General features: G+C 36.7%; 1 protein-coding gene across 2 annotated transcripts in view; it reads right to left on the minus strand.

Moving 5' to 3' along the window:
• The window catches only part of TRIM37 (tripartite motif containing 37), a 125,272-nt gene that overhangs the window by 49,869 nt on the left and 60,278 nt on the right, over nt 1-15,125 (minus strand). The window contains exons 13-16 of one of the 2 annotated variants that reach the window (XM_059906360.1): nt 13,150-13,329; nt 10,390-10,504; nt 9,281-9,499; nt 7,769-7,905 (exon numbers count right to left, since the gene is read on the minus strand). In XM_059906360.1, the coding sequence (XP_059762343.1) occupies nt 7,769-7,905; nt 9,281-9,499; nt 10,390-10,504; nt 13,150-13,329 (651 nt within the window). Of the gene's footprint in view, nt 1-7,768; nt 7,906-9,280; nt 9,500-10,389; nt 10,505-13,149; nt 13,345-15,125 lie in introns of both variants that reach the window. The other variant, XM_059906359.1, reaches the window with a different exon arrangement.

Below are 15,125 nucleotides of genomic sequence, written 5' to 3' on the forward strand. Positions count from 1 at the left end.
AAGACACTACAAAAAAAGAAAATTACAGACCAATATCACTGATGAATATAGATGCAAAAATCCTCAACAAAATACTAGCAAACAGAATCCAACAACACATTAAAAGGATCATACACCACGATCAAGTGGGATTTATCCCAGGGATGCAAGGATTCTTCAATATACGCAAATCAATCAATGTGATACACCATATTAACAAATTGAAGAATAAAAACCATATGATCATCTCAATAGATGCAGAAAAAGCTTTTGACAAAATTCAACACCCATTTCTGATAAAAACTCTCCAGAAAGTGGGCATAGAGGGAACCTACCTCAACATAATAAAGGCCATATATGACAAACCCACAGCAAACATCATTCTCAATGGTGAAAAACTGAAAGCATTTCCTCTAAGATCAGGAACGAGACAAGGATGTCCACTCTCACCACTATTATTCAACATAGTTTTGGAAGTCCTAGCCACGGCAATCAGAGAAGAAAAAGAAATAAAAGGAATACAAATTGGAAAAGAAGAAGTAAAACTGTCACTGTTTGCGGATGACATGATACTATACATAGAGAATCCTAAAACTGCCACCAGAAAACTGCTAGAGCTAATTAATGAATATGGTAAAGTTGTAGGATACAAAATTAATGCACAGAAATCTCTTGCATTCTTATACACTAATGATGAAAAATCTGAAAGAGAAATTATGGAAACACTCCCATTTACCATTGCAACAAAAAGAATAAAATACCTAGGAATAAACCTACCTAGGGAGACAAAAGACCTGTATGCAGAAAACTATAAGACACTGATGAAAGAAATTAAAGATGATACCAACAGATGGAGAGATATACCATGTTCTTGGATTGGAAGAATCAACATTGTGAAAATGAGTATACTACCCAAAGCAATCTACAGATTCAATGCAATCCCTATCAAATTACCAATGGCATTTTTTACGGAGCTAGAACAAATCATCTTAAAATTTGTATGGAGACACAAAAGACCCCGAATAGGCAAAGCAGTCTTGAGGCAAAAAAATGGAGCTGGAGGAATCAGACTCCCTGACTTCAGACTATACTACAAAGCTACAGTAATCAAGACAATATGGTACTGGCACAAAAACAGAAACATAGATCAATGGAACAAGATAGAAAGCCCAGAGATTAACCCACGCACCTATGGTCAACTAATCTATGACAAAGGAGGCAAAGATATACAATGGAGAAAAGACAGTCTCTTCAATAAGTGGTGCTGGGAAAACTGGACAGCTACATGTAAAAGAATGAAATTAGAATACTCCCTAACACCATACACAAAAATAAACTCAAAATGGATTAGAGACCTAAATATAAGACTGGACACTATAAAACTCTTAGAGGAAAACATAGGAAGAACACTCTTTGACATAAATCACAGCAAGATCTTTTTTGATCCACCTCCTAGAGTAATGGAAATAAAAACAAAAATAAACAAATGGGACCTAATGAAACTTCAAAGCTTTTGCACAGCAAAGGAAACCATAAACAAGACGAAAAGACAACCCTCAGAATGGGAGAAAATATTTGCAAATGAATCAACGGACAAAGGATTAATCTCCAAAATATATAAACAGCTCATTCAGCTCAATATCAAAGAAACAAACACCCCAATCCAAAAATGGGCAGAAGACCTAAATAGACATTTCTCCAAAGAAGACATACAGATGGCCACGAAGCACATGAAAAGATGCTCAACATCACTAATTATTAGAGAAATGCAAATCAAAACTGCAATGCGGTATCACCTCACTCCTGTTAGAATGGGCATCATCAGAAAATCTACAAACAACAAATGCTGGAGAGGGTGTGGTGAAAAGGGAACCCTCTTGCACTGTTGGTGGGAATGTAAATTGATACAGCCACTATGGAGAACAATATGGAGGTTCCTTAAAAAACTAAAAATAGAATTACCATATGACCCAGCAATCCCACTACTGGGCATATACCCAGAGAAAACCGTAATTCAAAAAGACACATGCACCCGAATGTTCATTGCAGCACTATTTACAATAGCCAGGTCATGGAAGCAACCTAAATGCCCATCAACAGACGAATGGATAAAGAAGATGTGGTACATATATACAATGGAATATTACTCAGCCATAAAAAGGAACGAAATTGAGTCATTTGTTGAGACGTGGATGGATCTAGAGACTGTCATACAGAGTGAAGTAAGTCAGAAAGAGAAAAACAAATATCGTATATTAATGCATGTATGCGGAACCTAGAAAAATGGTACAGATGAGCCAGTTTGCAGGGCAGAAGTTGAGACACAGATGTAGAGAATGGACATATGGACACCAAGGGGGGAAAACTGCGGTGGGGTGGGGATGGTGGTGTGCTGAATTGGGCGATTGGGATTGACATGTATACACTGATGTGTATAAAACTGATGCCTAATAAGAACCTGCAGTATAAAAAAACAAACAAAACAACTAATACTAAACTTTCATTGGGTTATTTGTATGGAAACATGTTAATATAAATGTTTCAGACATTACATGAAATTTCTAAAAATCTTATATTTGTATTTGTATGGAAATATGTATGGAAATATGTTGATATAAATGTTTCAGACATTAAAAAAAATAAATAAATAAAAAAATAAAGTGGGAGAAATAAGCACACCTTTGTGCTCACTCCAGCTTCAGAGCTCTGGCTCAGAGATTTTGCCTGCAGGAGGAAGCAGGCTCTAAAAACAGAGCCACAGAGAAAGGTGTAACACTATTAAGAACATAAAAAAATACTCTCAAATGGAATCCAGCAAAACATAAAAAGAATTACACACCATGGCAGAGTAGAATTTAACCAAGGAATACAAAGTTGGTTTAGAATCTGAAAATCAACTAATGTAAAACACCATACCAACAGAATAAAAAAAAAAACTACATGATCATCTGAATAGATGCAGAAGGAGAATATGACAAAATCCAATACCCTTTCATAATAAAAACACTCAATAAACCAGGACTAGAAGGGCATCTATGGAAAACCCACAGCTAACATCACACTTAATGGTGAAAGACTGAATGCTTTCCCTCTAATATCAGGAACAAGACAAGAAAGAATGTCCACTCCCCGCAGTGGTTAAGAAGCCGCCTGCCAATGGAGGGGACACGGGTTCGATCCCTGGTCTGGGAAGATCCCACATGCCATGGAGCAACTAAGCCCCCGTGCCACAACTCCTGAGCCTGCGCTCTAGAACCCACGAGCCACAACCACAACTACTGAGCCTGCGTACCACAACTACTGAAGCCCACGCGCATAAAGCCCGTGCTTCGCAACAAGAGAAGCCACTGCAATGAGAAGCCCATGCACCGCAACGAAGAGCCCCACTCGCCGCAACTAGAGAAAGCCCACGTGCAGCAACAAAGACCTGATGTGGCCAAAATAAATAAATCAATAAATCAATAAATCAATAAATAAATAAATCTATTTTTTAAAAAAAGAAGAATGTCCACTACCACCAATTCTATTCAACATTCTGTGCAGTGAACTTATGCAACAAAAAGAGATAAAAGGCACCCAAATTGGAAAAAAAGAAGTAAAACTAAATCTATTTACAGATGTAATACTGTATATAGAAAAACCTAAAGAATCCATTAAAAATCTATTTGAACTAATAAACGAGTTAGCAATGTTGCAGGATACAAAAATCAACTGGATTTTCATGTAGTTGCAAAAGAACAATCCACAAAGGAAATTTAAAAAGAAAAGTCAATTGCATTTACAATAGCATAAAAAATAATAAGATACTTAGGAATGAATTAAACAAAAGATGTGTAAAACATATACTCTGAAAATTACAAAACACTGTTGAAAGATTAAAAACTTCTGATTGGCAAAAGACCCTGTTAAGAATATGAAAAGACAAGCTACAGAGTGGGAGAAGACAAGCTACAGAGTGGGAGAAAGTATTTGCAAAGCATGTATCCAAATCCAACAAAGGACTGGTATCTAATATGTAAAGAACTCTCAAAACTCAACAGTAGTTGCTAGGGGGAAAGTGAACGTTATTGTTTAATGGGTATAGAGTTTAGTTTGGGAAGATGAAAAAAAGCACTGAAGATAGATGGTGGTGATGGCTGCACAACAGTATGAATACTTGGGACTTCCCTGGTGGCACAGTGGTTAAGAATCCGCCTGCCAATGCAGGCGACACAGCTTTGAGCCCTGATCCAGGAAGATCCCACATGCTACGGAGCAGCTAAGCCCGTGCACCACAACTACTGAAGCCCATGAGCCTAGAGCTCGTGCTCCTCAACAAGAGAAGCCACCGCAGTGAGAAGCCCGCGAACCGCAACGAAGAGTAGCCCCCGCTTGCTGTAACTAGAGAAAGCCCACAGGCAGCAAGACCCAACGCAGACAAAAAAAAAAAGAATATTTAATGCCACTGAACTGCCCTGAGAAATGGTTATGTATATTTTACCATCAAAAAAATTCCAATTAGAAAATAGGCAAAAAACATGAAGAGAAATTTCACCAATGAGGATATGCCTATGGCAAATTAAGCAAATGAAAAGATGTTCAACATCATTAGCCAATAGGGGACTGTAAATTAAAACCACAATGAGATATCACTACACACCTATCAAAAATGACTAAAATTAGGACTTCTCTGGTGGTGCAGTGGTTAAGAATCCGCCTGCCAATGCTGGGGACATGGGTTCGATCCCTGCTCCGGGAAGATCCCACGTGCCACAGAGCAACTAAGCTCACGCATCACAACTACTGAAGCCCACACGCCCCAGAGCCCGTGGGCCACAACTACTGAGCCCACATACTGCAACTACTGAAGCCCGCGCCTAGAACCCGTGCTCCACAAGAGAAGCAACCGCAATAAGAAGCCCGCGCATCACAACAAAGAGTAGCCCCCGCTCACTGCAACTGGAGAAAGCCCACGTGCAGCAAAAAAAAAAACGACTAAAATAAAAACTACTGGCAACACTAAATGCTGCTAAGGATTTAGAGAAACTGGATCACGCATATATTGCTCATTGGAATGCAAAAACTAGAAAACTATTTGGCAGTTTTCTCAAAAACTAAACTTTCAATTACCATACAATCCATCAGTTGCATTTACCCAAGAGAAATGGAGACTTTAATGTTCACATGAAAATCTGTACATGAATGTTTACAGTAGCTTTATTCATAATAGCCCCAAACTGAAAACAATCCAGATATCCTTCAACAAGCAAATGGTTGAACAAATTGTAGTACATCCACAACACAGGCCACTACTCAACATTAAAGCGAGCGAACTACCTATACACACGATAACCTGGATGAATCCCCAGAGAACTATGCAGAGTGAAAAAAAGCCAGTCCCTAAGGGTTGCATACTGTATGATTCCATTTACATAACATTCTTTAAATGACAAAATTATAGAAATGGGGAAAACATGGGTAGTTGCAGGGGAGGTAGTTAGGTAGGGGGAAGTGGGTGTGGTATAAAACAGCAACATAAGAGATCCTTGTGGTGACTGAAATGTTCTATATGTTGCTTATGTCACATCAATATCCTGGTTGTGATGTTGTACTATAGTTTTACAAGATGTTACTTACTACTGGGGAAAACTGGGCAAAGGGTATATGGGATCTTGTATTATTTCCTCCAACTGCAAGTGAATTTACAATTACCTCAAAATAAAAAGAAAAAAACAGCAGGAAGAAAATATAAAATACTATCATAGAAGACTGAGGTGGAGGAAGAGAAGAAAGGCCTACTTGATAAATGTGTTCTAGTTAACTAAAAGCTGTTTATAATAACCATTATCCAAATCAACTGTGTATCTATTTCCCCACCTATACAAGGAACTGACCTTAATTTGTAAGAGCTAACAATTTATGATTCCCTAGATGCTCAAATTAGCTCAAGATTAACTGTGCTGTTTCTATGAATTATATAAAAGTTTGGATCAAGATATTATTGTAGATGTATGTATATAAAGGGAACATAATCAAACACCTTCTAGTAGAAAAAGCATTAAAAAGTCAATCTAATGAGATGCTGTGAATCCAATTTTACTTAAAATCCAATTGCCCTCAAAACTACCTTGAAAAGAGTCAAGAGACCTAACAGTCAAAGGAATTAATTCAGATAGAACCATATATTGAAGCTATTATCAAGGTGGATTCCACTTTATAGAATCACCATCTAAAAGAATTTTCCATGTCAATTCAAATTAATCAGTTCTGTATATTTAAAAATATCACTAATAATGATTTCTGATTTGGTGACTTAAAGGCTTCACATTTTAACTAACCTTTTTAGGCAATTTGCCACGTATGCTAAAGAGGGAACATTAAGTGAAAAAGGTCTATTTTTGAGGAGCTAATTTGTGGAAATGGGGGTGAGGTCAAATAGGGGGTTTAAAACTCTCACCTTACTCTTGTGAAATGGCGGGTGCCAGGGCTGGGACAGAGAAAGTACAAGATGAACCTGGAATGTCTTGTAGTGCCAGAAAATAAGAAAGTGCTTATAAAATAATGAGGACACCTAGAAAGGACACAGGAGTTTTTAAAAGGCTGCCACTGGCCAAATCTGGGACAATCTGAGCAATAAATTATGATAGTAAGTGGATTAAATGATTTAAAAATACGAAACTCCATGAGTCTATACTAATGAAATTAATTAGTTAATTAATGAATGGGGCAGAGGGGAAAGTTCTTCCTTAGAATTCCAATTAATAAACGTAGAAGGAATAATGGCATTAGAAAATCATCATTCAGCAATCAACACAGTAATCTTGTTCAAGCAAGAATCACCAATGAATGATAAAATTAGTGGACTAAAGTACAAGAAATAAGATATTTACAGTCTCCAAATATGTCCCCACATGATACTTATTAATTACAAAGGGGAAAAGTAGAGAGATCTGGCAGACATCACCTTAACCAAGTATTCTAAATCAATCAGCCATAATGGGACAGATTGAAGACATGCACCCTCCACTGTCCCCTCATATTGATGCACTGAAAAAGCTACATCATCACTTCTGTCTTATTCCTATCAAAAGTGCATATGAGGAAATATCAGACTACTCCAAATTGAGGGACTTCCTACAAAATAACCTCTCTGTATTTCTCTGAAGTGTCAAAGTCATGAAAAACAAATTAAAAAAAAAAAAGACTACACGAACCAGACTGAAGCAGATTAAAGAGTCTTAACAAAAAGCAACATGTGATCCTGAACTGGATCCTAAACCAGACAAAGGACATCACTGTCAAAATTTCTATAAGGTCATAGATTATAGTATTACATCAATGTTAACTTCCTGATTTTGATAATGGTACTGAAATTACATAAGAAACATACTTGTTTTTAGAAGTACACATGAGAAGTATATTCACTTAATCTCAAATGTCTCACAAAAAAATTATATAGAGTGAGAGAGAGAAAAGAAACATAACAGAGCAAAATATTAAATTTGGGGAATTAATCTGGGCAAAGGAAATACAGGAATTCTGTTAATTTTTTTGCAACTTTTCTTAAATATGAAATAATTGCAAAATTAAAAGCTAAAGCAAAAACTAAAACTCAGTTTGGAACCCAGAGATGAGAGGGAGGAAATTAGTTCACTCTTCCCTTCAAGTTCCTTTATTTATTTATATAAGATACTGTAGATCAAGAAAAAAAAAAAAATCCTTAATATCCACACTTTTAGGCCTAACTTAATATGCTTCTAGTAATTACCACTTAGATGATTTATAGTGGTAGTTAATGTGAAACACTCACATGGTTTCTTCATCAATGTCATTTTCTTCTGTGTTACTTGTTGCTGTGGAACTGGCAGAAGAACTGCTGCCATCGAGATGATTTACTTCATCTTCACCAACAAGATCCAGATCCAGATCTCCATCTGAAAGCTCATGCTAGATTAAGGCAAAGAAAGAAGACTTCCATCTCAAATGTTTTCACTCAGCCCATGGCCCAAGCACCAGCACCAAAGAATAAGGTAATCATCAGAATTCTCCGCTCCCGTGCCTAGACTGCTGCACCCTGTAGAGATAACTCACATAACCACACTACCTGGTACCACTAATAAGTTATTTCTGCCAGTGTCAGCTGGGCCTTCGATATGACTGGAAATGCTTCATAAAGTCCACATCAGCTTCCTCACAAAGTAACATTTCAAACCATCACTCCTCGAGACCTATCTAACCTCTATCATCCTCAACGTGATTATAAAACCCTGTCACCCATCTACACAGAAAAACATATTGGCTATTAAGCATAAATGCCCACAACTTTCAGCTGCCCTACCTGCAAACTCCACCCTACCTTTAACTCATTCTATCAAAGGTTAACTGCTTCACCTGAGTGCTCCATTCCAACCTCTATTATCTCCTTAAATAAATGGTTTTGTTAATACTTGGACCTTATTTTCAATCTTTCTCCCCACTGGCTCCTTCATTATAATATATACCTGAAGCCTCAAAAAAAGCTTATCTCTCCATCTCTCTCTCACCTTAAACAATAACAACCACTTCTTGAAATCTCATTCTAGTTGTAGTTTAGCTGGGACAAAACCTGGCTATCTCCCAAAACCTAAATCATCCTACCTACATAGGCAATGATAAGGTACTTTAACTAGATTCAGTGAACGGAAAGCGGACACCTTTTTTTTTTTAAGATTTTTTTAAAAAATGTATTTATTTTTGGCTGCATTGGGTCTTCGCTGCTGGGCACAGGCTTTCCCTAGTTGCGGTGAGTGGGGTCTACTCTTCGTTGCGGCATGCGGGCTTCTCATTGCAATGGCTCCTCCTGTTGCGGAGCATGGACTCTAGGCACGTGGGCTCAGTAGTTGTGGCTCGCGGGCTCTAGAGCACAGGCTCAGTACTTGCAGCGCACGGGCTTAGTTGCTCCGCGGCATGTGGGATCTTCCCGGACCACGGCTCGAACCCATGTCCCCTGCATCGGCAGGTGGATTCTCAACCACTGCCGCCACCAGGGAAGCCCCAGGACACATTTTAAAAATCCACAACTTACATAGCTTCTAGAGTGTACATCACAGTTTGTTCTGTAGAATGTACAGTTTTCTATAATAAATTAATTTTTAGAACCCTGAAATAATTTTGATGCAACAACTTCTGACTTATTAACAGTTACAAAAGGGCATACACTAATAATGAAAATATAAGTGGACAAGATTTTCTGCACATTGATTCCCCCTCTCATATGTTGGAAACCATGATATCATTTCTCTTTTCAAACACAAAATGAATCTAAAATAGGTCTAATTATTACATGATAATCTTCATTCTGAATCTTCTCCTCATCTTCTTCATCCTCCTTGGCCTCTCTTACAGAAGGTGTAGTAGGACCACCTTGGAGAAGCATGTCAGCACATGATCCAGACTTCTTAGCTCGTGTCTCAGGAGTGTCATCATTTTGGGGGCTAAGATGATTATCTGGTGGTGACAAATCTCTTGATTTCTGAGTTCGAGACAACTCAATAGTAAGTCTCTTTTAAAACAAAACAACACAAACAGAGTCATAAGCAGTCCTGCACTTGTACAGTAAAATTATTTCAAGCAAAAAAAAAAAAAAACAAACCATATATCCAGATGTTCATAAAACCATTTCCTGAATCATCTATCTCATACCTTCCTGACTTTTGCTTATGGAAAAATCTATGACAAAGAAAAACTGCCCAATTTATTTTCATCTTTCTTCTCATTTCTAGCCCAAGCTACATAATTAGCAAACTGCGTAGTAAATACAGGCAGTTTAACTTAACGTGAAAATTTTTGAAAATATTCATCTTTTCCTCTCTCATATATTAACCACTCTCAGCACTTCAAACTTCTCATCGCATCCCCATATCCACTTGTAGAAAGAAACATTCCTTACATAATTTATTTTACCATTGTAAAATAAAAATTCATTAATCTGATCCTACCCAGCACTCAGTTAAACAATAGTGAGACTTCAAGATAGGGCAACATTCAATTGTTCCATAGCTTATAATCCTCTAAATTCAAAACAGCATGGGGAAGAGAAATACCCAAGTCACTGAGAGAAACACAGAGTTTGCCTCAACTAGAGAAGACCGCCCAATACAATTTTATGCAATGATGGAAATGTTCTACATCTGCAATTCCCAATACAAGCTAGCTACTGTAACTAAGGAACTGAATTTTTAATTTTAATTATGTCTACACAGCCACATGTGGCTAGTGGCTACTGAATTGGACAGTCCAGAATTAGAGGTTCAAAGGTAGTGAGAATAAAGAACAAGCGGATTTTTCTACAAACTTACAAACAGCAATAATATCCAAAATCTAATTACAAATGTAATACGCCGGTAAGACAATATGAAACACTAAAACCAAAATATATGTTTTTTTGCTTACCTCTTTAAGGTTATTTATTTGTTGGATATAGCTAGTCTGTGCAGCTTCCAATTGAGTAATATACCAATGCTGGTCCCGGCATTTTTGAAAGAAAGTTGGTGAACGAACCTGAAACCTTAAAAGAATAACTGCACATGAAAAATAATCCAAACAGTAAAATATTATGAACCAAGCCTTAAATCTATAACTATAAATTCTAGAATTTTAAGTTTACTTGATTACATTATAAGGCCAAAATTCAGAACTCAGGGCTCCTGGTATTTGCCATTTATATATGTAGTCCACAAATTATAATGACATATGGTTCTGAAAAGTCAGTTGTCTAAATTCAAACTATATTTTTCTAAAGAAATAACATTACACATCACAGTTAAACTTCCAAGCTAATCTACTAAAACATATTTACTATAATAATCTAGCTCAAATACAGTGTTGATCATAAGCTGGGAAGAAGACCATACTATGCAGGAAGGAGACAGCTAATGCCTTCCTTCTCCTTTCTTGCCTAGGTCAGACCCTAGTAAAATAGGCGAAGTTTGTTTTAGGCACTGCTCTTTTTCATTCCTTTTCTATCTCCCGTTCCCGTATTTCCTACTCCACAGCAAAAAAAAAAAAAAAAAAAAAAAAATCACGTAAAGGGTCAACTACCCAGGACTGCTTTACTGTCCCTCAAAGAGTTACATGCTCTGAATAACCTACATTCCCAACCCCATCCAGATAGCAGTTTAAAATCAAAACTCTCCATATATCACAATATGGCATATTTCAGCTACGGTTAGGAAAAAAACAAGTATCTCTATATATTAAAGCATATAAATGGATACATGATAGAATCTTGATCTCTTCAGAGTTATCTGTACTTTAAAAAAACTAATACTTATTAAAGCAAAAAAAACCCGTCCCTACCTTTGTTAGATAGCTGAACATGACTCCATTTACATTACTATGACTCCAATAAAGAGATGACTAAGGTCATAAAAAATGGCTCTTTTGCAGGCTGGTAAAATTGGTATTTGAATAATTTTACAATCCTCTCTGGTTAAAGTGTGAAACAGGAACAAATTATTGATATTTCTTTTAGTGAATAATTTAAGAAAACCTAAAAGATTATAAAATGATACTAAAATAATCCCCCAAAAGAAGAGATGACAAAAACATGAATTTTTCTCTACACTCAAAATGCAATAATCTCTTTTTATACTTCCTTATTCTCCCAGAAAAGTTATGAAGAACACATAATAGTAAAGGGTGATATAACAGCAACTCATCCAGTATGCTCAAGGACAAAGAAATCAGAATAAGTGAAATTTAAGAGTATATTCAAATCTCTTTTAAGGAAAAAAGCTTTTAAAATTATTTGATGGAAACTTACTAAACTGTTAAACATTCTGAAACCACTCAGTTCAAAACACATTTGAATTTTTTTTTTTTAATTTTTAAATTTTTAAAATAAATTTATTTTATTTTTGGCTCCATCTGCATTGGGTCTTTGTTGCTGCGTGCAGGCTTTCTCTAGTTGCAGCGAGCGGGGGCTACTCTTCATTGTGATGCGTGGGTTTCTCATTGTGGTGGCTTCTCTTGTTACAGAGCACGGGCTCTAGGCATGCATGGGCTTCAGTAGTCGTGGCTCGCAGGCTCTAGAGCGCAGGCTCAGTAGTTGTGGTGCATGGGCTTAGTTGCTCCACGGCATATGGGATCTTCCCAGACCAGGGATCAAACCTGTGTTTCCTGCATTAGCAGGCAGATTCTTAACCACTGTGTCACCAGGGAAGCCCCTGAATTTATTTATTTTTTAATACTCAAGCTCGCATTTTGATCATCAAATTAAACCATGGTGCAACGATGCCCCAAAACTGAATTATAAGGGTTACCCCAATATTAAATAGGGCTGTAGCTTTATAGTCACTGTTTATGTTCTGTCCTTTCTTGCAAATAACACACCAACTACCATCACTTAGTTTATTTTCATCAGTTTTCATCTCTATTCCCTTACTTTTAATTTGCTGTTATCTAGAAGAAACTGAAAATCTTTTTGTTAAATTAAGCTTTCAAAACCAGTCATCCAAATATAATACACAATGTCAAGTGGAAAAAAATAATCACTTGATCCCACACTATTCTTGGATTTCCAAATGGTGAGGTTGCTAGAAGTTCAATAGATAAATGGGACATTACCACATTTACTGGAAGTAGGAGTTTACTTTTTTTTTTTAATTTATTTTTGGCCGCGTTGTGTCTTCGTTGCTGCACACGGGCTTTCTCTAGTTGCGGTGAGTGGCGGCTACTCTTGGTTGTGGTGCGTGGGCTTCTCATTGTGGTGGCTTGTTGCGGAGTATGGGCTGTAGGCACTTGGGCTTCAGTAGTTGTGGCCATGGGCTCAGTAGTTGTGGCTTGCGGGCTCTAGAGCACAGGCTCAGTAGTTGTGGCGCACGGGCTTAGTTGCTCCGTGGCATGTGGGATCTTCCCAGACCAGGGCTCGATCCCGAGTCCCCTGCATTGGCAGGCGGATTCTTAACCACTGCGCCATCAGGGAAGCCCCAGCAGTTTACTTTTTATGGAACTACTAACTAGATGTCAAACACATTTCTGACTAACTTATTCACTGACCACACAGGACTTCTGAAATTAAATGGTTAAGAACATGGTAAGATTAGAGTTAGTATGAATTTCGATATTCATCTTTGTTAAGTGAAAAGACTTTAAAATTCTGATGACATTATTCCCTGTGATAAAAGCCATGATATAAATGTTTCCTATTACCTTAAAATCACTGTATCATTTTGTCGATTCAAGTATCCTTCATTTGCAAGTAAGTCCAAACGGAAAAATCGATTATAACCCCAACATTCTCCAACTTCAAAGTCAGATGCAAATTCTCGAATGATATTTTTGGTAGGATCATTGCAGGACTGATGAACCATCTCTACACGGTATTCGTATCTAAAATTGAAAAGACTATTAATATAGAGTTAGTAAAGCAAGAATAAATGACATCAAAACATTAAGGTAATTAAGTACCTAAGAAGAAACTTATTGCTATACACAGCTACATGTCTTTCAGAAAGGACTGTCACAACAGTATTATAAATGGGCTACCACAATATGATTGGCACTAGGTCCTTCTTCCCCTTTAAAAATGTTTACCAATATAGCAGGTATAAAATACCACCTCAAATAATGAATAAATTTTGTATAAAATAGTACTTTCAAAGTTACACATTTTAGCAACACTATGTATTTTTCCATATATTCATTACCTATGTTTCCTCACAATGTTCTGCCATTTTCTTTGAGGTAAATAAATAATAAAATTTGAATACTCTGCTTTTTTTTTTCCAATTCAAGTTATCACAAATCAACTGTGTATTCAGCAATTCAAGCCTATAAAATTTTCTAATAGAAAATAAGTCTACAATGGGAAAGCCAGTACATTTAGATTTCCGTATCCTATATAGTATAAAACTCTCAAGTCTTCAAAGTCATTTTTACTAAGAAAGTACTGCTATTGCAAGAAAGAGAAGTGAAAAAATAAAGATCATCAGAAGGAACATCCAACAGTAGCCATAAAGTTTCTTTTTTAGTGGAGATAAACTTTTAAAAGAAAAACCCAATACCTCAGTCTGCTATTTCTGCTTGCAAAGGCAAAAGAAAAAATTACAGCTCTTTATCTACAAATAAACGTAAGTACAGGCGACCCTTGAACAACCTAAGTTCAAATTGCAATGGTCCACTTAAATGTGAATTTTTTTTAAAATAGTAAATACTACAGTACTACACAATCTGCAGTTGTTTGAATCCAAGAATGTAGAACCATGGATACAGAGGAACCCAGGATAGGGAGGGCCAATTATAAGTTACATGCACATTTTTGACTGTGTGGAGGGTTGGCGCCCCTAAGCCCTGCATTGTTCAAGGGTCAACCGTATTTAAGTACTGTCAAATGATTTTTATATTAGTATCTCTCACAGTGCATTATACAGATTGATGGCACAAACTAATACAAAAGCTGTGATATTTTGTCTGCCTAATTATTATGGTAGTTATAAGGCAAAGGGTGCCATTAAATGCCCAGAAATAAACCCCAATATCAGTGTGCAATTGATTTTTGACAAGCGTTCTGATTCAACAGGGAAAAAAAAGTTTCTTCAACAAACAGTGCTGAGGGAATTCCCTGGTGGTCCAGTGGCTGGGACTCTCTGCTTTCACTGCTGTGGGCCCAAGGTTCAATCCCTGGTCAAGCAACTGGGATCCCACCAAAACAAAACAAATCAAAACAACAACAAAAAACCCAAATGGTGCTGAGAAAATCTGATTGCTACGTGCAAATTTCACATGTATATTTCATATACAACTTTCTAATTTCATATAAAAAAATTAACTCAAAATGGATCAATGACCTAAATGTAAGGGCTAAAACTATAAAACTCTTAGAAGAAAACACAGGGGTAAATATTCATGAATTCGAATTTGGCAATGGATTCGTAGATTTGACTCCAAAAGTATGAACAAGTAAAGAAAAAATAGGTAATTTGGACTTCACAAAAATTTAAAATTTTTGTGTATCAGAGGACACTATCAAGAAAGCAAAAATACAGCCCACAGAATGGGAGAAAGTTTTCAAATCATATGTCTGATAAGGGTTTAGTATACAAAATGTAGAGAGAATTCTCAGAACTCAACAATTAAAAGACAAGCAACCTAATTTAAAAATGGAAAATAGACTTGAATTTCAGACA

The sequence above is a fragment of the Balaenoptera ricei genome, chromosome 20 (assembly GCF_028023285.1).
Source record: "Balaenoptera ricei isolate mBalRic1 chromosome 20, mBalRic1.hap2, whole genome shotgun sequence".
Classification (NCBI taxonomy): domain Eukaryota; kingdom Metazoa; phylum Chordata; class Mammalia; order Artiodactyla; family Balaenopteridae; genus Balaenoptera; species Balaenoptera ricei.